This window comes from Mesoplodon bidens (assembly GCF_964165515.1).
Source record: "Mesoplodon bidens genome assembly, chromosome: 11".
In the NCBI taxonomy this organism is placed as follows: Eukaryota; Metazoa; Chordata; class Mammalia; order Artiodactyla; family Ziphiidae; genus Mesoplodon; species Mesoplodon bidens.
Window position 1 is genome coordinate 43,198,788 of NC_138167.1, and position 22,157 is coordinate 43,220,944.

The following is a 22,157-nucleotide window of genomic DNA, read 5'->3' on the forward strand; positions in this document are numbered from 1 at the left end:
TTTCAGGACACCCAACTGGTGTCACAGAGAATTGGTGTGGGGAAAACCCTCCACACATTTGGTGACCAGAAGTGTCAGAAGTGAAGTGTTCTGTGTGAGAGGGAAAAAGACACTCAGGAAAGAAACACGCAGGAAAGAACTGGTTTTCCCTACATAGGAAGGAAAAACGTCTAGAGCTTTTCCTATTTACCTCTCCTCTACTTATATCTAAGTGACACCCACCCTTGAGGCCTAACTCAAATCTCATGTTCTCTATGGAGCCCACCCTGTTGACTTCAGCCCAAGCTCATCTCTCTCTCCTTAACCTGGCACCACTTACTTCGCAGTGATCACACACAGCACCTGGTATCATCAGTTTTCTTTTCAGATTGGAGGTGAGATGTATGGCTTATCTCATCAACTAGATTACAATTTTTTTTTTAACCTCATGGCATAGAGAGGGGAGAAAAAGGCTTTGGAGTGAGAAGATCTGGGTTCAAATCCTAGCACAACCACTTACTAAATGTGTGACCTTGGCTAAAAGTCACTTAACTTCTTCGAGCCTCCACTTTCTCATCTGTAAAAGTGGGATAATGATACCTACCTCACAGAGTTGCTGTGAAGATTAAATTAGACCACATTTGTAAAGCATCTACCCTAGTGACTCACAGAGTCACTAAGACACTAATAACCATTATCCCTTTCGCTCTGCTTCCTTTCTCTCAAAGCCAGGAACTCTGCATTTCTTTTATCCTCTCTAGGCTTTAACACAATGCTAAGCACATAGAAGGCATTTGGTTAATATTGATTGATTGATTCCTGAATCCCTCACTGTACTTAGAATCAGGTTCCCAGGATGTAGCCCCAAACACCCACCCACAAAGTACTCAGACCCCTTTTGAGGTTAAAAAAAAAAAGACTTGAAAATGTTCTGAGAGAACAAGGATAACTGTTTCAACAGTAGATAACTAAGTAGAGTATCTTATGCAAAGAACCCACAGACATAACAATAAACACACTGCCTGTGGTGCTGGACACAGAAAGTTCACCTCAGCCACATTCTGCTCTGCCCTTTATTTAAATTCCCTACTAACTAAATAACCCTGCTCATGGCACCCATGACCTAGGAGATCAGGGCCCTGGTCCATGACCTGTGGTTTTCTGGAGGAAGAAAGTGATCATTGAAGGAGCTTCTGTTCTCTTCTCCTAATCTTCTCACCCCTCTGAGGTAGTAACAGAATCTCTGACGGACAGGTCATCCCCCGCGCCACCTGACCTGCTTATTCTCCCAGGCAGGCAGAGCCTAAAGCTCGGAGCTGCCTGGGAGATGCCAGCTAGACACACTCCTGACAGGCCAGGGCGTTCAGCCCACCCACCAACAGCTGCCTGAACCCCAGGCTCACCGTGACACCAAAGACCTGGCCTGAAGGAGCAGCCAGCCCAGTGAAACGTCACCCCCTCAGGGCCCGTGACCCCTTGACCCTCATCATCTGATTTCAGGCAGAGAGAGAGGAAATGTTCACAACTCTTTTGACCTCAAGGTAAAGGAAGTTTTTTTCTCTAAGTTTTCTTTTTTTTTCTATTTCCTGTTAACCAGTTTCCTCTTCTCACAGACCTCCCTCCATTAACGGAATCAATTATAAGAGAAGTGCCCTGCCCTGTGCATTTGAAGGCCCTTGTTCCCAGCCTTCAGCTGTATTTCCTGCAAAACATACTTGTTTGTTCTAGGTGGTTCAAAAGGCAAGCTGAAGTGAGGTGGGGGAGGGGGAATGGATGTTTAACTTGGGTGCTTACAGAGTCCCCTCCGCCTTTCCCCATCTCTAGAGGAAATGAGGCCCAAGGCAGGTGACACACACACAGAGGAACCAGAAAGTTTCAGAACTAGGAGGAAGAAAAGGCCAGAAAAAGAAAGGAAAATCTGAGGGCAGGCAGGGTGGGTAGGAATGGAAGAAACAAATTTTACAAAAAGTACCCAGGCTCCTGACTAAAGAGGGGACTTGTCTGCATATAGTTGGGTATCTAATTTGCACATCTTAGGAGAAAAGCTGTAGAAACTCTCCTAGACCTTACTCCTCTCCCTCCAGTAACGTTTCCCTAGCCCCCCGCAGGATCTCCCCAGGGTTCCCCAGCTGTGCACCCCCTCGTCTGAGCAACGCCCCTCCCTCCACAAAAATCTCCCCCAACGTGTTTCTATTCAACTTCTGGCTCTTCTCCCTGCAGTATTCTTCAGAGCCCTCTCTCCCTTACAAGATCCTAGCTCCACCCATTTTCAACAACAAAAATCTCCTAATTAGATTCCACTTTGCACTCTCCCATACCTTGATATCTGTGTCTGGGGTGACAGACTCCTTCAGGCACTCAATGGGACCCATAAGAAATGGGCAGTGGGAGGAGAAAACCTGGAGGAAAGAGAGTACAAATGAGTCCAAGGGACAGTGGCCGGTGCCTTCAAACAGGTGGAAACAAAGAATCAAAAACAAGCCCTCAGCTTAGATAAGAATTTAGCCAGCTTCCCATGCCACTTCTCTCCTCATGTGTCTATGTTTCTTCAGCTCATCTAGCCTCAAAGAACTTTCCAGGACCTCTACCAAATTAAGCTCTGTTCTCAATGCTCACCAACCCTTTCCACAACTTCTCACACAAGCCCTACCCAAGGCTTTATCCTGTGGCAGCCCCCTCTCCCCAGCTCACCTCCCGAAGTCCCTCTTGGGCCATGGCCCTAAAACTGAGGATAACTCCAATGATGGTCATACGCTTCAGCACATTATCAGCCCCTGAGGAGAAAGAAGAACGTTCAAGAAGAGAACTCAGGAGAATGGCCACGGCTTTGCTTCTTCAGACCCAGCCTAGGCCCCAGAGCCCCAAAAACCCGTCATCCACAATGCTTTTCCCACAGTTCCTTCTCCCTTTAGGAGACGTGCTCACCCATCAGCTGGGGAAGCAGAGAAGCCATCAAGTCTGCCTTGCTAAAGTTGGATCTGATCTGAACAAGTACATCCATGTTTTCCACCACCAGCTTCTGCAGCCAGGACATAGAGCCATTAAGCACGAAAAGATGAGACCCATGGTACATCTCCCCCCCAGTCTCCTACCCCTACCCTTCTTCCCCCGAGGGCTGGACCTTCTTCCCAGGGGCTTGCTTCCACAGTACCTTCAGCTCCACAATCTGAGAGGTCACATGCCACATCAGGTTTTCACTCAGGAACTTCATGCCATAGGGGCCCAGGAGTTCAGCCAAAGCCCGCAACTCTGGAATAGAGTCACAGAGGTCCCAGGTGGGACTCAGAGAACACTGGTGCGTTTGCACAATAGCTATAGGGTAACGTGAACACCTTAAGTGTTTTTCAGCAAGGAAAGGAAGTGGGAAGTTGGAGAGCAAACATAGCCTGAAATCCTGTATTCAGGTGACAGGTCTGGCCTGCCTGTGGGACAATTTACCCTCTCCCCACTGGTACCCACACCAAGACGTACCACAAATGATAACTATTCACTTTTCATTCCTATAAGAATCTAGACTTTCCCAGTCCCTTTACATGGCACCTGGGCTTTACTCTTGCTGGACTAGCTGCACTAGCTTTATCAGATGTTAAGCCCCTCTCTGAGCCTCAGTTCACTTCTCTGTAAAATGAAGAAATTAATATCCACTCTGAATACCTCACAGAGTTGATATGATAACATAATCAGTACACATCCCCAGACTCCCAGTTGTCTTTTCCCCTAAATTCTTCTTCCCTCAAGTCTGCCCCATTACCTTATCCCTCCCTACCCAACCTGCTTCTGGCCCTTTGTGAATTAAATAAAACCTGGCTGAGGAGATCCCATGTTAGAAACACTAGTGACAAATTCAGACAGGGAAGAGCTCCAGCTATGATCTTTGGTTGTGGGTGGTCCCAGCAGAGAAAACCATAAAGACCAGAAGTAACAAGAGACCAGTAGAGGAAAGGTGAGTTTAATATAGTTAACAAGAGTTCAGAGGGAAAAGGAAATCAAGGCTCCACACTCAGGTGTTTAAAGGCAGGACCAGTGGATCTCCACCTCTACCATTGACAAAGGAAGTGGAACTGGTCACAGCAGCCGACACAGAGCCTCATGTGGAATAAATACTAAACATTTTTAGTCACCTATTTACAATAGGAACAACTGAGCTGAGAACTAGAAAAGGATTTCCTAACTGGTCAACTTAGATAATTCTAAAATGGCTGACAGAGAGGCAGAGAGGCTGAACTGCCTTCTCTGGAGAGAAGACACACTGATCTACTGATTTGGATCTGCCAACTCTCCTTACTCTAGTCCTCTCTAGGCTAGTAACCCTAGGGCATCCTTCTCTAGCCACCTATCTGTTTTTGCAGCAGCATTGCCCCATCACCATGGTAACCCAGGGAAATTGGGGTGGGGGTGGTAGAAGGGGGAATCAGCATTACCTCCTGCTGCTCCTCAGTTGTCAGAGAGACCTAAAGCTGATTTTAGATGCTGCCTACAGTCTGTGGGAGGAATTGATAAGAAGGGGACATCTGAAGCCTCCAGCAGGTAAAGGGTAGGGTCAGCTCACTGATGGAGTCAGTATGAGGGTAAGAAGAAGGCAGAGCTGGAAAACAGAACTGTATACTCTGACTTTCATAACACCCCCCAAGGAAGGGGAAGAATGGAGAGGGCAGGGTCATTGAAACATCTCCTACCTGTCTCAGATACCGTGCGGGGTCCATGACTTACACGGAGGTGAGAGGAAGGAGGAAGCAGTGGGATAGTTCATGAATCAGTCAGTCAGTAAAACAAATCTATTAAAAAGGATCTGCATGGCTTCAAGCCCCCTTTAAGAAGAGAATAACTTCCCAACTCATCCACGACACACTCCTCATCTGCCTGCCTTGAGACACAAAAGCACTTCTATACACTGGGAAGCAGCGTGACATAGTGACTAAGCACCCAGGTTCTGGGATTTGACTGCCTTGAGTTGAAATCCCAGTTTTACCATCTATGAATGATGTATGACCTTAATCAAGCTCCTTAACCTCTCTGTGTCACAGTGTCCTCATCTGTATAATGGGGGTAATAAGAGTACCTACCTCAAGGCTGCTGTGAGGAGTAAAGGAGTTAAATACATGTGAACATTTAGAACCAAGCCCACACTAAATGTCGTCCATTAGCTCATCATCATTATTAAACAGCAGCAATCCAAGCACTAGCTAAGGCTCTAAAACTTATCCCTCAGGAAGAAGATGCCATGATGTCAGACCACTGTTTAATAATTCCAAACATCAGAATGTCCTCCTTACATTTATCCTTTACCCCTCATTATATGTCCTACTCTTTACTCTTTGTGGAAATGGAAAATAACCATTTACTACCCTTCGAAGAATAAATCCTTTCAGTGACTTGAGTGCCCCTGCCTAGCTCCTAACTCTCCTCATCTTCCCTCTCCACCTTCAACCCCCAAGCCACTCCTCAATTCTGGGCCTTACTTGAAATCTCTTTTTACTGTCCCTAAGGTAGAATCTAGCAGAGATCTAGGAGAGTACAGAATGAGCCTCTGGGAAGGAAGGAGAATTTAGATGGGATCCATAGGTTAAGATATCGTATTGAGGGGAAAGGTTCGGCTCCCTGACAGGAGACCAGGCTCTGGGCTCACCAGAGATGTCAGAGAACTCCTCTGCGCTGAAGTTCTGCTCCCCTTCTCTGGGGAGGCTGATGAAGGCCTGCATGGCTGGTGAGAGGATAATGGTCCCACTGCTCGCCTGTCTAAGCAGACTTTCTAGGTACCTACAAGGTTGGCAAGAAAGCACAGAAGATTAGTGTTCAATCCTTTCTCCCTACCACCACCACTGGGCTCAGGAAGAGAAACGCCACCAAAGGCTGGGGTGGGGAGAAGAGACTCAAAGAAGATAGTACAGCACTCTAATTAACACCCCAAGCTGTTGGCTCAAAAACAACTGGCAGTAGCGTGGTTCCGCTTTGCCTCTAATCTGCAGGGCATTTGGCTGCGCTGTCAGACGTAATGGTGTGCACGCCCTACCACCTTTTCCAGCTACTGCATGCCCCTCACCCTTGGCCTTCCTCTGTCAGGTGAGACAAGCCTAAGCTGACAAGACAAAACTTCCTACTAATTGGGCTCATCTGAAATAAACTTAGCCTCAACCTCTCCAATGAGAGTGTTGGACTAAGGGCCTAGGACCCTGGAAGCAGGTCTCAAGTCAAACCTCCTGGACGGAGAGAGGCCCGGTGAACACTTGTCATCCAGTCTCCAAATATGCCCTCCTGACCTCTAGGCAAGCTGAGAAGGCCTCCAGCCAGTGTCAGCAGAGGGCGTGGCAACGCCTGCCACTCACCCAGGCACTAGCTCCGGGCCTAGGTCTTACAGAAGTCCCAAGCTAACCACGGGTAGGTCAAAACCAGCACTCAAACGTGAAGTTTTTTCCTTTTAATTTGAATCAGTTGTCAAATTTTTGAAACTGAGAGATTTTACATTAAAATAAGGATTTAGTGGGGCAGCGATCAAATGGGGCTAAGTGGTGGCCGCCGCCTTTCAGAGGGGCATGCCCTCTCCAACTATTCAAAGCCCCCACCTAGCCCACAACACCCATTCACCTTACCTGCCAGGCCCCTGTTGGCATTTTATTGTAAACCTTGTCTCAGTCTTTCCCCCTCCTCAGGGGGTTCTTTGCAGCCGGGCTCCTGCCGAGCTGATACTGGATTAAGAATGCCACCCAGTGGCTTAGGGAGGTAGGAATCCAGCTCCTCTCCCCATCCTTAACCCTCAGAGGAAATACTGCTGACCCCTGCCTCCTCCAGTCTGGGGGAGGAGGCTCCTTTCGCTATGAAGAACAATCTACTAGACACGACATGGTCATGTCGGGAGGTAAGGAGACAGTGCTCCGGAGAGATGGTGTGAGACAGAATGGTTTTCAGGGGGAGACACTGGACAAAGAGAGAAACAAGAGAACTTCAGAAAGAGGGAGAGAGATCATTTGAAATGAAAACAGTAAGAATCCAGAAAAGGAAGGTGGCAGATTAAGAGGAAAAGGGCCAAATTGTTACAGAGTAGATCAATGGATGTTACATGGAAGCTTAGAAAGAGACCTCATGGTGGACAGAGGGGATCTGAGTTTGCCCCAGCTTACAGCTCCAGTCCTTGGGCAGAAACAAGCTTCTGTTTGGGGGTCTATGACCCTAGGAGCTAAAATGCCTGGTCCCGAGGTCCTACTGCATAAAGGAAAAAGTGCTAACAAAGAAGTAAGGCAGGGCTTCCCTGGTGGCGCAGTGGTTGAGAGTCCGCCTGCCAATGCAGGGGACGCGGGTTCGTGCCCCGGTCCGGGAAGATCCCACATGCGGCGGAGCAGCTAGGCCTGTGAGCCATGGCCGCTGAGCCTGCGCGTCTGGAGCCTGTGCTCCGCAACGGGAGAGGCCACAACAGTAAGAGGCCTGCGTACAGCAAAAAAAAAAAAAAAAAAAAAGAAGTAAGGCAGTGAGAGAGGATAAGCAACACTGACCAATTTGTGTAGAGAGTGGTGATAGTCTGTTCCCCACACGAGTCCAGTGGCTGCGTCTGCTGCAGGAGGGCATTGCGGATGACTCTGGACACATCTGCACCCAAAAACTGGGCCAGTGACTTTATGAAACTGATGTACGCTTTGACTCCTACCAAGAGCTCAGAAGGCCTGGCGATCTCCTGGGTTGTGGCATTGTAGCCAGCCAGCCACACAATGGCTCTAGGTGACAAAAATCATAATCACAATCATAATGACAAACATAGTAACAGTTATCACATTTAAACTGTGTTCTGGGTGCTGTACTATGATTTAACTACATGCATTATCTCATGTAAATCTCACAGCAACCCAATAAGGTAGGTACAATTATTATCCCCATTTTATGGATGAAGAAACTGAGACACAGATAGTAAGCCACTTGCCATCTGTGAAGACCACATAGCTAGCAAGTGGCAAAGCTGGGACCTGAATCCAATAACATTTGATTCTCAATCACCATGCTCTTCTGCCTCCTCTGGAGAAATTAAATCAGGTGGTAAAAGACCTGGGCTCCCAATTGCCATCTAACTGTACGTGCTTGCTTACAACCTCCTGCACTCTCAGGGCCAGCATTTGTCTTTTCTCCTCGGAAAGAATTAGTTCCAATGACTTTCAGAAATGGAAAATCACACCCAGAAATCTTTAGAAGTGCAGTGCAATCCCAAGTGACCACGGGATGCCAGGTGGAGAGAGAGTACACTTGGCTGGCACACATCTATAGCTAACCTTAGAGAAGGTAGAATAACTGTCCACACTGTATTATTTTAGGGGCACACCAGGAACACCCCTCCTCACTGGACTCCCAGCCCCTTCCAAAATACCTTCCCCAGGAACCTGAGAATCCACAATTAGAGTCAGTCCCCTGCCTGAGGCTTTCTTCCTTGTTAAAATGTAAACAGTAGGGGAAAGAGGAACATTAGACTTTGCCAATACAAGCTTTTGTCAGTCATCTGCACATCAGTATGAAAGAGTCCATCAGGTTCTCCCTAAAGCCACAGATGTTTGGGAGTTTTTTGTTTGTTCTGTGTTTTTGGAAAACTTTATGGCAGGGGAGGGGAAGGGAACAGGAGGGCCTACTCCCCAGATGAAAAGGAAAAGAGAAAAGGTACCACTTGAGGAAAAATACTACGGAAGGGACAGACGGGAGGCAAGCCTAATCTATTTTAGAGTTTTCATTGAGGCCAAACCTTTAGGCCAACTTCCATTAGGCCAACTTCCAGGCTTTAGGAACAATGATGCCAGGGACATGCTGCTCCAGGGCCTAGAAACCATTGCCAGCTTCTGAAGGTTTACGCATGGATGATTATCAAATTGTCATCTTCTTGACATTTTATATGCACCTGAGACACTTCCTTCCATATAGCTAAAGTGTACGGAATGAAAACAAACTAATTTTACTGTCACCCAAGCAAAAACTAATTGAAAAATTAGTCTGCATCTCCTACAGTCAAGGCACAGACTCCTAACTGTTCTCCCTACTCCTGTCCTTGGCCCCCCTAGTGCAGACAGAGTGAACCTACTGAAATGTTGAGTGAAATCATGTTCCTGCTCTGGTCAAACCCTGCCTAGGCTCCCCGTCTCACTCAGAATCAAAGCCAAAATCCTTACGATGGCATAGAGCCAGCTGAACCGTCAGTCTGCCACTCCTCCAGCCTCTCTGACCTCACGTCCTACCAGTCTCCCCCTGGCTCATACTGGTCTCCTCCTTCTTCCCTGAACATACCAGGCATGTTCCCACCTCAGAGCCTTTGCACTTGCTGTTTCCTCCGCCCAGAATGTCCTTTCCCCAGATAGTCACCCACTTGGCTTCCTCAATTCCTTCAGGAGTTCACTCAACTGTCACTTTCTCAAGCAGGCCTTCCCTGGCCACCCTATGTAAAATTTCACCACCACCACCACTACACACTTCCCATCTCCTTTTCCTGCTTTAACTTTCTGCTTAGCACTTATTTTCTAATCTATCATATATGCTATGTTCTTATTTTTCTTGCCTCTCCCGCTAGAAGGTAAGCTTTATGTGGCCAGGAATCTTTATTTCTTTTGTATACTGCTGTATTAACAGCTTCGAGAACACTGATGACACACAATAGATGTTCAATAAATACTTGTTAAGTAAATGAGTAAATATACTACGTATTGCAAAATGAAACACAGAAGACTAGGAGATTATTCATAAAAAATTTTTCCCCTCACTCCCCTAATTTGCCTACTATAGTGCCCAATTTGAATGTAAGGAATGTTCCTGCAGCTTCAGGGAGCGACAGAATGAGAGGCAAAATGGAAGGAAGGGAATTTATTTTGTTGAGGCCTATATATGTCACTCATTATTATCTTTAATTCTCTACCAATTCTCAATTACAGGTAATTCTCATTATAAGGTAAATATCATTATCCTTACTCTATAGGGTAGGAAATTAAGGCTCAAACAAGTTAGATAACCTGCTCTGATGTCTTAGCTAACAGCATCAACACAGATCTGCTGACTGCAAAGGCCCCACTCATCCTACTAAACCAGTGATGACAAGTTCTGGTTGTTCATCAAAACCACCTATAGAGGGACTTCCCTGGTGGTCCAGTGGTAAAGAATCCGCCTTACAATTCAGGGACATGGGATCGATTCCCGGTCAGGGAACTAAGATCCCACATGTCGTGGGGCAACTAAGCCCGCGCACCAAAACTACTAAGCTCGAGCGCCTCAACTAGAGAACCCGTGTGCCACAAACTACAGAGTCCACGCACTCTGGAACCCGTACACCAGATCTACGGAGTCCACGTGCCCTGGAGCCCGCACGCCACAACTAGAGAGAGAAAACCCACACGCCACAACTAGAGAGAAGCTCAAGTGCTGCAACGAAAGATCCCACATGCCCCAGCGAAGATCCAGCATGCTGCAACTAAGACCCGATGCAGCCCAAAATAAAACAAATAAATAAATAAATAATAAAATAAATCTTTAAAAAAAAAGAAACCTATAAAGGTTTGGGGTTCTTTTATTTGTTTGTTTGTTTGTTTTTGGCTGCATTGGGTCTTTGTTACTGCACGTGGGCTTTCTCTAGTTGCAGCGAGTAGGGGCTACTCTTCGTTGCAGTGCACGGGTTTCTCATTGTGGTGGCTTCTCTTGTTGCAGAGCACGGGCTCTAGGCACATGGGCTTCAGTAGTTGTGCACGTGGGCTCAGTAGTTGTGGCACATGGGCTTATTTGCTCCACTGCATGTGGGATCTTCCTAGACCAGGGATCAAACCCGTGTCCCCTGCATTGGCAGGCGGATTCTTAACAACTGTGCCACCAGGGAAGTCTGGGTTCTTTTCATTTATTTATTTATTTATTTATTTATTTTTTGTGGTACGCGGGCCTCTCACTGTTGTGGCCTCTCCCGTTGCAGAGCACAGGCTCTGGATGCACAGGCTCAGCGGCCATGGCTCACGGGCCTAGCCGCTCCGCGGCATGTGGGATCTTCCGGCATGTGGGATCTTCCTGGACGGGGGCACGAACCCGTGTCTCCTGCATCGGCAGGCGGACTCTCAACCACTGTGCCACCAGGGAAGCCCTCATTTATTTATTTTTAATAGAGATGCTTGGGACCTATGCCAGAATGACTGCATCAGAATGACCACCAAGATGGATCTAATGGAACCTAACTTTGAGAACTACCATACTAAGCAAACAGAAGACAACAAAAGAGTGATACCTGTTGAGTCTGGCCTCCAGATGGCTGCTGAGATACTCAGAAGGGAAGATGGTGTGTTCAAATACACAGAAGCTGTGTACATGATTCATTGTCAGTGCCAATTCTGTCAAGTTTAGGTGTAGCTTGTCCATGCTGAGTAAAATTGAGAAAGTAAAATGAGCCTCCATTACAGGTCTGGCACTGCCTGCTAGTATCTGGGGAGGATCTGTCAGGCCCATGACCCTCAGACCCCTTTCATCTTCTGGAAAAACTCAGCCTAGAAGAGTACACATTGATGGCGACTTCAAAGGCAAAGTAGAAAATTCATATTTAAGCGCTTTTCCATATCTGTCATTCCCCACCACCACTTCCACACTCTTTTGCTGCATCACCTTCCCTCTTTCCTGTTCTCCCTTCTTTGAGGTAGTGCCCTGTTGGCCCTCTAAGGCCTAGGTCCTCACTTGGTGACAATGCTGCGGTTCTTCCGGTGACTCTCAGCTCCTGGTTTGTCCCTCTCAGGCTCTCCTTTTCTCGGAGTCTGCCTCTGCTTCATAGTTTTCTTGTTTTTGGCCTTGCTGATGGTAGTGGCACAGTGCTTAGGTAGAAGCTTTAGAAACAAACACAAGTGAATGGAGAAATGAGATTCGTTCCTAAAACTGCCGAGTAATCCATCTAGCAGTTATAAATAGGTCCCTCCCTTATGGTCTGTTCTTTTCTCATTCTGCCTTTCCCTCTCTTTCCTTCCATACATCTCTTCATTTGGAATTACTCTTAGAGCATGATAGCAGTCACGAGAAAACTGGTTTTCTTACTTAATAGTCACACTTGTTTTTTTTTAAATCCAAGCTTCTACTGTTTCCAAAAAATCAAGTCTACCTTGATGGGCAAAGGTGCATCAACCTTGAAACCATGCAAAGCTGTCTGTGGTAGATTCTGAAAGTAGTTCCCAAAATGCAACTCTATTAGTAATGGCAACATCACTATTTATTCAAAATGATAACTTTGGAGGGGTCAGTACTCATTTGCAAAAGTTTTGGTGTGTGTGAAAATAATACATAATGTTTTAGTCAACCCTGATACAGCCCTGAGCAAATATCTTTAACTGTGTCCTTTGCATGTAGTAGGTATTCAAGTTGAGCAATGAATATACCCATAATTGTACTTGTTTACATGTCTTTTTTGCATTAATTATTAAAATTTCTTTCAAACGTGTATTTGTACACCTTTCTCCCTTAAATTGGGACATTCCCCAAGGGGAGGAATTGTGTACCTTTCCTTCTGGGACCCCATCCCCAAAACCCAGCACAGGGCTTAGTGCCCAATAAATACCAAATAATATAGCAGCTAACATCTATTGAGAATTGCATACCAAATATTTAACATATGCTATTTCATTTCACCTTTATGATACTTCTTTTAAGAAACTATTTTTGGACTTCCCTGGTGGCACAGTGGTTAAGAATCCTCCTGTCAATGCAGAGGACACAGGTTCGATCCCTGGTCCAGGAGGCTCCCACATGCCACAGAGCAACTAAGCCTGTGTGCCACAACTACTGAGCCTGCGTGCCACAACTACTGAGCCCGTGCGCCACAACTACTGAAGCCCGTGCACTCTAGGGCCCATGCTCTGCAACAAGAGAAGCCACCACAATGAGAAGCCCACAAACCGCAATGAAGAGTAGTCCCCGTTCACCACAACTAGAGAAAGCCCACACGCGGTAACAAAGACCCAACACAGCCAAAAATTAAAAAAAATAAAAAGAAACTATTTTTATCTCCATTTTACATATGAGAAAATGGAAAGGTTAAGTAATATAACTGTGCATATGTACACACACGCACGCACACGCACACAACCTGACTCCCCTCCTACCAAAGTTGCCACAAAGCCTGACTCAAACCCAGGAAGGGTGGGTAGTCTAGGAAACCTGAAAGAATCCAGGGCAACAGCGGAACAAGTTCTTCATTTTCAAATTTCCTATAAACTTAGGCTGAGCTAATCATGACCGGGTGTTATGAGTCAGTCAATGGAGGGGAGGGGAAAACAACAGACAAAGACACAAAAGCAAAGCAGAAATTTCCAGCTGAAAATCAGCATACAGAATCCAGAAGCAAAGTGAAGAATAACACTATGATGGTGAAGTATGTTGAATTAGTGATTCAATATTAACATTCATTAACATAATTCAAAATACTAATAAAATCAGGAAGGTTGACTCCTCAAAAAAAAAAAAAAAAGACACAAAAGCAGCCCTGAGGATAAACACAAAGGAGGTGCCTGAAAATGTTCAGATAGCTACAGATTAGGGTGCAGATGGACAGAAAGGTGAGACAAGACAGGTGATCTGGGGCCACTGTTCTAAGTATGTGTACACAGGGCAGAGAGAGGAGGGGAAGTAAATTAGAAAGTTAACTCATCTCTTGGAACACTTCAAATGAAAGCACAGATTTTGTTGCAGTGCAGCTGTTCAAATTAGAGTATTTTTAGACACCTCTATTAAGTCCCAAGGGAGTAAAGACTGAGATGGGACTACACTCAAAAAAGAAGCCTGCCATAAACTCATGTACACAAAAGCCCTAGCCCTACCTGAAAGGGTTAGAGAACTTGGTGTTTGAGAAGAAGATAAAGGTAGATAGAGGGGAAGGCACCAAGGGACTGCAGAGGGCAGACTGAAACAGAGAGAGGGCTGAGCCTACCTGCTCACTCAGGTTTCGCTGTTCAGCACAGACCTCCAGGACACAGTTGCTGGTCTGCTTGGCCAACTCTTCCAGGAAGGAGTTGCAGTGATGAAGGCCATGGTTCTTCAGGTGGGGGTACTTTGGGAAAGAGGACCCAAGGAAGAAACGGTCATCACCAGGACAACCACTTCTTCCTCATAATACTGTTCTGAGCCCCCGCCTGAGCCACCCACTCCCACAGAAGAAGAAAATGAGACCCAGAGAGAGTACACATTCTACATAAAGCTGAGACATTTAGGGACTTGCATCAGATACCTATGTTTGTACCCTTCCAGGGACCAAAATCAACCCTTGGAATTGTGTTTTGGGGGAATAAGCATGAGATGTGATTAAAGAGATGACAGGGTTTGGAGTTCAGGGTACTCACCTCCTCTGGGCACATCTCGTGAGTGCAATGGACAAAGTGAGCACAAATCAGGGGAAAAGCAATGGCATAACGCAACATGGCAGGTTCCTCCAGGGTCATAGCAAACATCTTCTCAAATGTACGAAGATGAAAGCTGCGGAAAAGGGGGAAGGACACTTACAACCAGGGTTTAGGAGCTGGTCCCTTTGAGATAGAGAGAATATTCATTCTTTCAACAAATATTTATTGATATTCACCCCTCCCTCCTTAATTTCCCTACCCTTAAGGTAGACGGGAACCCAAGAAACTCAACCCCTTCAGACTTTTTTACTGGATCCCAGGACAGGTTAGTATTGGGTTGGCCAAAAAGTTCATCTGGTTTTTTTCCGTAAGATGGCTCTAGTAGCACTTAGTTGTCTTTAACTTCATTCGAAACAACTTTTGTTAGACTGTATTGTGACAGCTGTCATTTCAGCATGCCTTTAAAAAAAGTGTATCAAAATTGGTGAATTTTTGTGTAGCCATTTTAGTATTGAAGATGAGAGGAAAAAAGCAACATTTTTGGCATATTACGTTTTATTATTTCAAGAAAGGTAAAAGCGCAACTGAAACGCAGAAAAAGATTTGTGCAGTACGTTGAGAAGGTGCTGCGACTGCTTAAAGTTGTCAAAAGTGATTTGCGAAGTTTCTTGCTGGAGATTTCTCGCTGGACAATGCTCCATGGTCGGGTAGACCAGTTGAAGTTGATAGCGATCAACTTGAGACATTAATTGAGAACAATCAATGTTATACCACGCGGGAGATAGCCGGCATACTCAAAATATCCAAATCAAGTGCTGAAAATCATTTGCACCAGCTTGGTTACATTAATCGCTTTGATGTTTGGGTTCCACATAACTTAAGCAAGAAAAAAACCTCCTTGACCATATTTCCACATGTGATTCTCTACTTAAACATAAAAAAAGTTCCATTTTTAAAACAAATTGTGAAGAGCGATGAAAAGTGGATACTGTACAATAATGTGGAACGGAAGAGATCGTGGGGCAAGCGAAACGAACCACCACCAACCACACCAAAGGCCGGGCTTCATCGAAAGAAGGTGATGTGCATATGGTGGGACTGGAAGAGGGTCCTCTATTATGAGCTCCTTCCGGAAAACCAAATGATTAATTCCAACAAGTACTGCTCCCAGTTAGATCAACTGAAAGCAGCACTCAACGAAAAGCGTCCGGAATTAGTCAACAGAAAACGCATAATCTTCCATCAGGATAACGCAAGACCACATGTTTCTTTGATGACCAGACAAAAACTGTTACAGCTTGGCTGGGAAGTTCTGATCCACCTGCAGTATTGCACCTTCAGATTTCCATTTATTGCGGTCTTTAAAAAATTCTCTTCGTGGAGAGAATTTCAATTCCCTGGAAGACTGTAAAAGGCACCTGAAACAGTTCTTTGCTCAAAAAGATAAAAAGTTTTGGGAAGATGGAATTATGAAGCTGCCTGAAAAATGGCAGAAGGTAGTGGAACAAAAGGGTTAAAACGTTGTTCAGTAAAGTTCTTAGTGAAAATGAAAAATGTGTCTTTCATTTTTACGTTAAAAACCGAAGGAACCTTTTGGCCAACCCAATAATACCTCCTTCCCTTTTCTTGTACAAAATTTGCTATTCCTCCCTCAGAACCTCTGCATGATTTGGGCCCTGATTTAGAAGTCCCTCAGTATTACTAATTCACATCTCTCTCAAAATTTGACACTCAGGCTCCAGAAAACTTTCTCTGATTAATTTCATGAGACTGATCTTTCCTCAACCCTGTATTCTCTCAACATCATGCACATTTGCCATTATTATGTTGATGTCCTTTTCACATATGGGTATTATACCTCCCCACTCACACTGAATGCAGAGAGCAGAGCCAACATATTGTGTTGTGTGTTTGATCTCTCAAAGGGTAGAGTTATGAACAACAGTGGTCACTTAGTAAAGGCCGAATGTTACCCAAGGAAGACAAACTCATTTGCATTCCCTAAGACCCTGTTCCCCAGCCCTCCCAATTATTTTCAGTCCTCTCCACTAAACTTCCAAGTTTTCCATGTCTCTTTTAAATCACAATGTCCCAAGAATAAAAAGAAGGAGCAAGTTCCACATATAACCGTGAGGAAAAGACAATCAATGAATTATCCCAGAGAAGAGAAGGCTGTGTAAAGTCCAAATGGCTTTTCTAAAGAAAGCCAACACAAAAGGGAATCAGCTTCAAATTCCTACCACTTGATAAAAGCCGGAAAGAAGAAGCTGTGGAGTTTGAGCAACCATCTTTAAAGAGATCTCAAAGAAAACAAGCCTTTCCCGTATATCTGGGGGAATTAGAGTCCTCCACAGAGGCCAGGCAAGAGGTCGGGTCAATTGATAAAGAGCTCTGAGTCAGGACATACCAGAAAGTAGATAAATCAGAAGTTTCCACCAGCATATTCTCTACTGAGTCCAGCATTTGAGAGTGAAAGACAATGAGGTTCATCACCTTGGCTAAGTCAGGGTTCTCGTGCAGGTGCAGGGGAGCCTTAGCCACACTGGTATACGCCTATGGTTGGAGTTCGGAAAAGGGTGGAGAAAAACAAGATAAATGAAAAAGACTCCCAGCCTTGGGACTACAGTTTGGCTGGTATTTGTCCTGTCCAATCAGCAGTTTTCAGTGTTGAATCATTCCATACAGCAGAGCTTAGGAGTTAGAAAGAGAAGGGATTGTGAGGGAGAAAAAACCTTGAGAATGGGGGACCATTAACAGAAACAGACCTACCTGTAGACGGAACCAGTCCAGCCTCAATCCAGAAAATTCAAATTTTTCTCCATTATCAACTGCAAGAAAAATAGAAGTTTAAAAGGAAATAATAAAACAGCACCTCCATTCAGCTGCATGGAATGGTATAATAGGTCCTCTTCAAAGTCATCTTGGCTATTCCTTGGCTCAAGAGATCAATATTTCTAGAAAAAAAGATGTTTGCCCTCACTCTTCCTCCTCCAATTCCCTCCAGTTACCTTGTTTGAGATTCAGAGAGGAGAGAGTATTGACGAATGAGGACATTATGATGGACTCCTCCTCAGGACACACAGACAGGTTCTAAAAGAGAAGGTGGAGTTACCGTCAAGGAGGTATAAGCTCCACCAGGAGAGAAACAGGGACCACAAGGCTCAGTCAGTGCATGAAGGTAGAAAGAGCTGCCAAGTGCCACAAGCAAAGAGAAAGAACCAAACAGGACACGGAGGAAACTCCCTGAGTTCCCGGCCGTGCTAACACCCAACTGCCCTTTACTCTTCTCTCCTATTTCTATGCAGCTTCACTTGGGGAAAAAATTGCTAAGATTATTAGTCCTTTTTTTAATTTTAACAAACGTAGAGGGGAAAATCGGGCTTTTTGACACACAATCTACAGAACATGAGATTCAGCTAGGGTGGCCCCCAGGGGAAAATGACCAGGGATCACCCCAAAATTTCCAAAGTATCATCAATTAAACATACTTGAATGATGTCACTGAGCACAAGAGCATCAAATCTGGCCAGGTACTGAAGGTGGTATTGCTCTATCACCTTGATGTGTCTTCGGACCAGAGCCCTAATCTCCTCCAACAAGAAAAGCAGTTCTGCAATGCTCCTACAAAGTCAAGGATGAGAACAGAGAGCTGTATGAGACTGAAAACCTGACCCAAAACAAAGACAGCGACAACAGGGCAGAAACTGAGACCTCCCGAAGTCATTTGATGTCCCCCCCGTCCATTTTCCCAGTCCATCTAAGGTCAAGATTCTTAACCATGTCAAGTACTAACGAGTCAGCGTAGTCCTCAGGTGTCTTCGTCTTGGTGACATTTTCTGTGTGGCGAACCAGCCAAGTGACCTCATCACGAATGAAGGACAGGGCCATGAAAGCAAAAAGGGCCTAAGAAGGGGACAGGGACTATGAGAATTTTCAACTTTAAAAATGGATTTCAGGGCTTCCCTGGTGGCGCAGTGGTTGAGAGTCCGCCTGCCAGTGCAGGGGATGCGGGTTCGTGCCCCGGTCTGGGAGGATCCCCCATGCCGCGGAGCAGCTGGGCCCGTGAGCCATGGCCGCTGGCCTGCGCATCCGGAGCCTGTGCTCCGCAACGGGAGAGGCCACAACAGTGAGAGGCCCACGTACCGAAAAAAAAAAAATGGATTTCAAAGCACAGAGAAAACTATCATGAAAATACGCATATGGATACAACTGTGTAACCATACCAACAGTGGTATCCAATATTAAACACAGAGACTCACAAAAAACTATCTGTCTTCAATTAGTTCACAGTCAAATAGAGGATAAGTACACAAATAGCTATAATATATGATATACTATGATAGTGCCCAAAAAAGAGATACAAGAAGTTTTAGGGTACTCTAAGAAGATTCAAGGGAATCAGCATATACATACACAAACAGAACAAAAAACTCAGAAATACAAAAACTCATGAATGCCAAGTCATCGCCCACATAGGAGTCTTTTATCATTGAACATCGTCCCCCTCCCAACGTTTCTTTCTCTTGCCTTGGGACCCAGTAGTCCTGGTTCATCGGTTAACACAGTCTCCAGCTCCTTCACAGCCATCCGCAGAAATTGACGCCTTTGAGAGTGAAACTGGCCACTGAGGAAAGAAAGTGGAAACTAGAGAATATTGCCTCATCCACCCTTAAAAATCTTCCAAAGGCAGTGCAGAAGACAGCTGCATTTAGGAAGGGGTGTCAGCTAGGAGGAAGGTTCAGTGCCACAGTTAGACCTGGTAAGGAAACACAAGAATCTGTGGGGCAGCCGCAAGTTCTTGGGTTGAGACAATAAGGCTGTACAGAAACTTGGGTGAGAACAAGGAGAGGAGAGAACAATCTCAGGAGAGATTCCTATTCCATCCCCTCTGGAAGAGCTCATTCCCCGCCTTTACCTGTTTGCAATTGCATGTTCCTTGCTTTCCTTTATGTCTGCCACTCGCTTGCCATACCTGAGGATTGACATACACACAGAAGGGTTGGCCATACCACCAGCTAAAGGCCTCGTCCCACCTTCCCAGTCCTCAGAGATTCCAAATTACAGCCTGCAGGGAGCATGGGCAGCCTTCACCATCAGGATCTTTCCAAACCTAACTTTTTACCCTGACCTATTAACAAGAGACTCATAGAGCTTAGAGATTATCTAGTTCTCATCATTATTTTGCAGATAAAGAAAATAATATCTGCAGAAGAAAACTGACTTTCTCAAGGTCACATAGGGTTTTAATGGCAAAGCTGGGACTAGATTTCTTGTCCTGTGCTCCTGCCTTGACACCTTCAAGCCGAAGTACTCTTCCAGGTTTGAGGGAAATACAAAGAAGCAGTGCATAAATATGACACAGGCCCTGCTCTCAAGTAAAAGTAGTTACTCCAGCTCTCCCCTGGGTCCCATTCCCACCCACCTCCTCTTAGAATTTAACCTTACCAGTTACCCTTTTGTCACTTCAATCTTTCTCTCTCTCCACTGGTTTATTCTCTTCTCCCAATAAGCCTCCCTTATTCTAAAAGGACCCTGCTTGACCCTGACAATCTACTGAACTTTGCTCATTCTCCCACACCACCAAACTCCTCCAGAGAGATACCTTTAGTCTTTTTCACCTCACCTTTCACTGACCCTTGAAGCCCATATGACCTTAGACACTAAACAAACTGCTCTCTCTAAGGTCACCATCAACTTTTGAATCACCAAATTAGATGGCCTTTTCATTGTTCTTTGTTTCTCCGTAACATTTGACTCTCCTGACCATATTTCTTTTTTTCAACTAGTGACCCATGCTCAAAAGTCCCACACTGCTTTAGGCTCTATGCTCCCTATGTCCCTTATATCTGTCTTCTCTTGTCCTGCATCTGTTGCCACCACATTAGTCGAATTTATAACCTTTCGTTTCTCTTCTCCAAACCACCCCTTATTGAGCTTAGCACAGAATCAAAGAAATTTAGAGTTGGAAAGTATCTTAATCAAATCAGGATTCAACTCCACAGCATTCCTGGTGGGTAATTATTTCATCCTCTACGTGGTATGATGGAAAGTGAGAGGATTAAGAGTCCAAAAATCTGGAGTGATTTCCTAATTCCATCTCTTATTAACTGAGTGACACTGAAACTGAGCCTCTATTTTCTCATTTATAAAAGAAGATATTGGGACTTCCCTGGCAGTCCAGTGGTTAGGACTCGGCACTTCCACTGCAGGGGGGCACGGGTTTGATCCCTGGTCAGGGAACTAAGATCCCGCATGCCATGTGGTGCAGCCAAAAAAAAAAAAAAAAGAATATATTAAACATATACCTGAGTATAAGTAACATGAAGATCAAACTAGATCATTTATGTCAAAGAACTCCCTAAACTATAAATCTTACATGTTAGTGTTGTTCTTAGTGATGGGGAACAACACACGCTTCAAATATCCCTTCCATTCCCCAGAAGCGGTAATCGTTAGAAAGTTTTTCTATATATCTGTATCTATTTACCTCCTGTAACTTCTAATTATTAATCTTAGATTTACTCTCTCTTAAATCTGGCAATGAATTTTTAACAACACTCAGTTGTTGAGAGTATGAGGAATAAGTATTCTCATAGATGGTAGATAATACATCTGTTTGGAGGACAATTTGGGAAGAGCTATTAAAATTTGAAATATGCATATCCTTTACCCCAGCAATTCCACTTGTAAGAATTTACCCTATAGAAATGTTCACAAAGATATATGTCTAAGGATGTTCATTTCAACATTGTTTGTAAAGGTTTTTTTTAAAAAAAAAAAAAAGGAGGGAGAGAGGGAACACTTCAAATGTCCATCAATAGTGGATTGGATTGGGTAAATAAATTATGTTACAACCACATAATGAAATACTGTTTGACTGTTAAAAAGAATAAGTCTCTATAGACTGATACGCAAAGATATCCAAAATACAGTAAGTAAAAAAAAAAAAACAACTTCAGAATATAATGTAGAGGGGCTTCCCTGGTAGCACAGTGGTTAGGAATCCGTCTACCAATGCAGGGGACACAGGTTCGAGCCCTGGTCCGGGAAAATCCCACATGCCGTGGAGCAATTAAGCCCGTGTGCCACAACTACTGAGCCTATATTCTAGAGCCCGTGAGCCACAACTACTGAGCCCACGCGCCTAGAGCCTATGCTCTGCAACGAGAAACCACCGCAGTGAGAAGCACGGGCACCGCAACAAGGAGTATTCCCCACTCGCAGCAACTAGAGAAAGCCCGCGTGCAAACAAAGGCCCAACGCAGTCAAAAAAAAAAAGAATATAATGTAGAATGTGGATCCATTGCTTTTTATCAATTGCTTATATAAGGTTGAAAATATATGCACACCTTTACATGTTCATATATATACACAAGCATCTGGAGGACATGCACCAAACTATTCTGGGAAGTGAGACTGTAGTCAACTTCCTCTTTGTATTTTTCACATTTCTGGTGTTAGTTTTGCAACTACAAAGATAATAAAGGTATTTGACCCCTTCCTTAATCCCACACCTCCTTCTCATTATAGCTCTGTCTCTATTCTTCCCTTCAAGGTCAAACTTCATGAAAGAGTTACTTACTAAATTCCTTATCTCCCATTTGGTCCTAAACCCACTGCAATCCAGGTTTTGACCTCAGCACTCAACTGACGTTATCCACAAGAAGGGGACTAAGACCATCTTTACAGCCAAATTCAATGAACATTTTCCTGTCCTCATTTTATTTGACCTCCCAACATCGTCTAACATATTTATAGATAACTGGTCCTTTCTTCTTAGCATGTCTTCTTCCCTTGCCTCTGTTATTCTTCTTCTCAGCACCTCTCACTGATTTCTCTGCCTCTGCTGGCCCTTAAATTTCAACGTTCTCAGAGGTTCTA

At 44.8% G+C, this 22,157-nt stretch overlaps 1 protein-coding gene across 1 annotated transcript in view; it reads right to left on the reverse strand.

Annotated features, from left to right (window-relative positions):
• The window catches only part of NCKAP1L (NCK associated protein 1 like), a gene marked incomplete at its 5' end in the record, with an annotated part of 46,013 nt that overhangs the window by 10,823 nt on the left and 13,033 nt on the right, over positions 1 to 22,157 (reverse strand). Inside the window, 17 exons of the mRNA XM_081250151.1 lie at positions 2,298 to 2,378; positions 2,671 to 2,753; positions 2,905 to 2,998; positions 3,131 to 3,228; positions 5,606 to 5,736; positions 7,464 to 7,682; positions 11,192 to 11,323; positions 11,632 to 11,777; positions 13,868 to 13,987; positions 14,277 to 14,409; positions 16,684 to 16,829; positions 17,046 to 17,104; positions 17,285 to 17,366; positions 17,765 to 17,897; positions 18,070 to 18,179; positions 18,804 to 18,900; positions 19,192 to 19,248. Coding sequence (XP_081106277.1) covers positions 2,298 to 2,378; positions 2,671 to 2,753; positions 2,905 to 2,998; positions 3,131 to 3,228; positions 5,606 to 5,736; positions 7,464 to 7,682; positions 11,192 to 11,323; positions 11,632 to 11,777; positions 13,868 to 13,987; positions 14,277 to 14,409; positions 16,684 to 16,829; positions 17,046 to 17,104; positions 17,285 to 17,366; positions 17,765 to 17,897; positions 18,070 to 18,179; positions 18,804 to 18,900; positions 19,192 to 19,248 — 1,921 coding nt within the window. The remainder of the gene's footprint in view (positions 1 to 2,297; positions 2,379 to 2,670; positions 2,754 to 2,904; positions 2,999 to 3,130; positions 3,229 to 5,605; positions 5,737 to 7,463; positions 7,683 to 11,191; positions 11,324 to 11,631; positions 11,778 to 13,867; positions 13,988 to 14,276; positions 14,410 to 16,683; positions 16,830 to 17,045; positions 17,105 to 17,284; positions 17,367 to 17,764; positions 17,898 to 18,069; positions 18,180 to 18,803; positions 18,901 to 19,191; positions 19,249 to 22,157) is intronic.